The sequence below is a fragment of the Cystoisospora suis genome, assembly GCF_002600585.1.
Source record: "Cystoisospora suis strain Wien I chromosome Unknown contig_9951, whole genome shotgun sequence".
In the NCBI taxonomy this organism is placed as follows: Eukaryota; Apicomplexa; class Conoidasida; order Eucoccidiorida; family Sarcocystidae; genus Cystoisospora; species Cystoisospora suis.
In genome coordinates, this window is record NW_027162725.1 from 1 (window position 1) to 1,817 (window position 1,817).

Consider the following 1,817-nt stretch of genomic DNA (forward strand, 5'->3'; position numbering starts at 1 on the left):
AGGAGCTTACTCGTTCTGTAAGTTGGCGGTTCTGGAGGGAATGACACCGGCCGTCGACGGCGATGAGCGCCTCAACGTGAAGGACGACCCAGCAGCAGACGAACCGCGACAGGACCTAAGAAAAGAAGTACAGTCTGAGCCAGATAGGAGCAGGGGCACAGACGGCAAGACGATATGGCCATCACCTTTCTCTGAAGGCAATGCCCGCGGTCCTCTTCCACGTCGGGAAGTGTCTTCTTCCACCTCAGACCGTCTTCCTCTCCTTGCATGTCCTGTAGCTGACAGCGAGGCCATTGGCATATACGATTTGCGCGTCCCTTGTCATTGTGCGAGGCTTTCACAGCCGTCGGTTTTGCTGAAATGTTCTTCTTCATTGTCTTCTTTCAACTATGGTGCCGTGGCTGGGGGTTCTTGGGACGGCGGTGGTTGGGGGATGGTTCAGTGTTTAGCAGGCGTGTCCAAGCTGGGCCCTACTCCTCACGTAGCCGCGGCGTATGAGCTCCCGTGTGTCGCTCTCTGGGACATTCGCCAGCCGCGATGTCCTCTTTCTCAGATTCCTCTTCCCCCGTCTTCTCCTCCGTCCTGTCTCGCTGTTTTTCGTAATCGTCTCTGGGTCGGCTGCTTCGACGGAGACCTTACTGTTCTAGACATTCGTCGAGACGGCACCTTCAGACTTCCGCCCCGTGACCACATTCATCTTTCCGGAGAAAAAGAGTTCCCCGGCCGCTCATGTTGTTCTTCAGCTCCTTCCGGGCTCTCCTCTTTGCCGCACCCAGAGGGAGATGTGTCACATGCACAGTTGCTACTCTCGGCCGCTTTTAGACCTGATGGGGCGCTGGTGGCTGTAGGAGCAAGCGATGGCGCGTTCCGGTTGTTCGAGACGAAGACTGGACGTTGCCTTGGCAGTCTGTCACCTCGGGACGCTTTCCGTACTGGCTCAGAAGCAGCAGGATGCTGCCTGGCGTGGTGCGAGTCAACTGGGGTGCTGGCAACAGGGTGCGGCGGCGGGCGGATTGTTTTGTGGGGTCCGTACCTCGAGACATATGGAGGAAGGAGGTGTCAGAAGCAGTGAGTTTGTGTGAAGATCTGAGTGAGTGGAGGCAAGTCTGTCTAGAGATTTCACGATAGTCCATACATCGTCGACGCGGGCTAGCTTGGTTTTTGGTCTTGCCCGCCTCCGAGTCTCCTGTTGAGTTGCTAATGTGTCGGCACCGAGACCAGACTCACCTTCGAGAACGAAGCAAGATGCAAAGTGATTCTGAGGCCTGGGGCAAGCAAAGTAGCCGAGATCTTGTTTATGCTACGCCAGTGCGTTTGCTTACATTGGCAGGATGGAAGGGAGACCTGAGCATCGGCAGCATTCCATCCTATCCTGCGCTGTGCTGCAGTGTTAGGGGGCTCTTCGCTCTGCGCGTAGGCGGCACTGGGCGCCACGAAGGCACTCCATGACGTCAAGAGCGCGTTCGTCGAGACTAGGGAATACACAGTCAGTAGAAAGAGAGGTCTCGCGGTTGTTCAACCGAGGCCTGCGAGTGCTGGTCACTGGACTAGTCTGCCTTGGTGGCTACGTCCCTCTGACCCAGGCAGCGTCCTCGCTGTTGGGTGAGATTCTTACACCCCTCTGTGGAGCGCTATTCTCTGCCGCCGCCAGCGGGCAGGCCAGGCAGTCGCGTGAGACCTCTACGGCGTGGGCTGATTCCGGACACTGCCGCCAAGGCCCGCCATCTTCGAAAAAAAGCGGTCGTTTCGCTTACAGTCAGCGTTTTCACGGTCATCCTGCCCGGCGCTGCCTGCAAGCGAAACGACCGCTTTTTTTC

General features: G+C 57.3%; 1 protein-coding gene across 1 annotated transcript; it reads left to right on the forward strand.

Moving 5' to 3' along the window:
• Position 1: 1 nt before the first annotated feature.
• Positions 2-1,762, forward strand: CSUI_011161 (glycosyltransferase family 28 c-terminal domain-containing). The gene has a single exon (XM_068071262.1). It carries the CDS (start codon positions 41-43, stop codon positions 1,070-1,072), a length of 1,032 nt encoding a protein of 343 aa, XP_067916762.1. The 5' UTR covers positions 2-40; the 3' UTR covers positions 1,073-1,762.
• The last annotated feature ends 55 nt before the right edge of the window (positions 1,763-1,817 follow it).

Coding starts and splice junctions, on each gene's coding strand:
- CSUI_011161 (XM_068071262.1), top strand. CDS start 41: ATGACACCGGCCGTCGACGGCGATGAGCGCCTCAACGTGAAGGACGAC.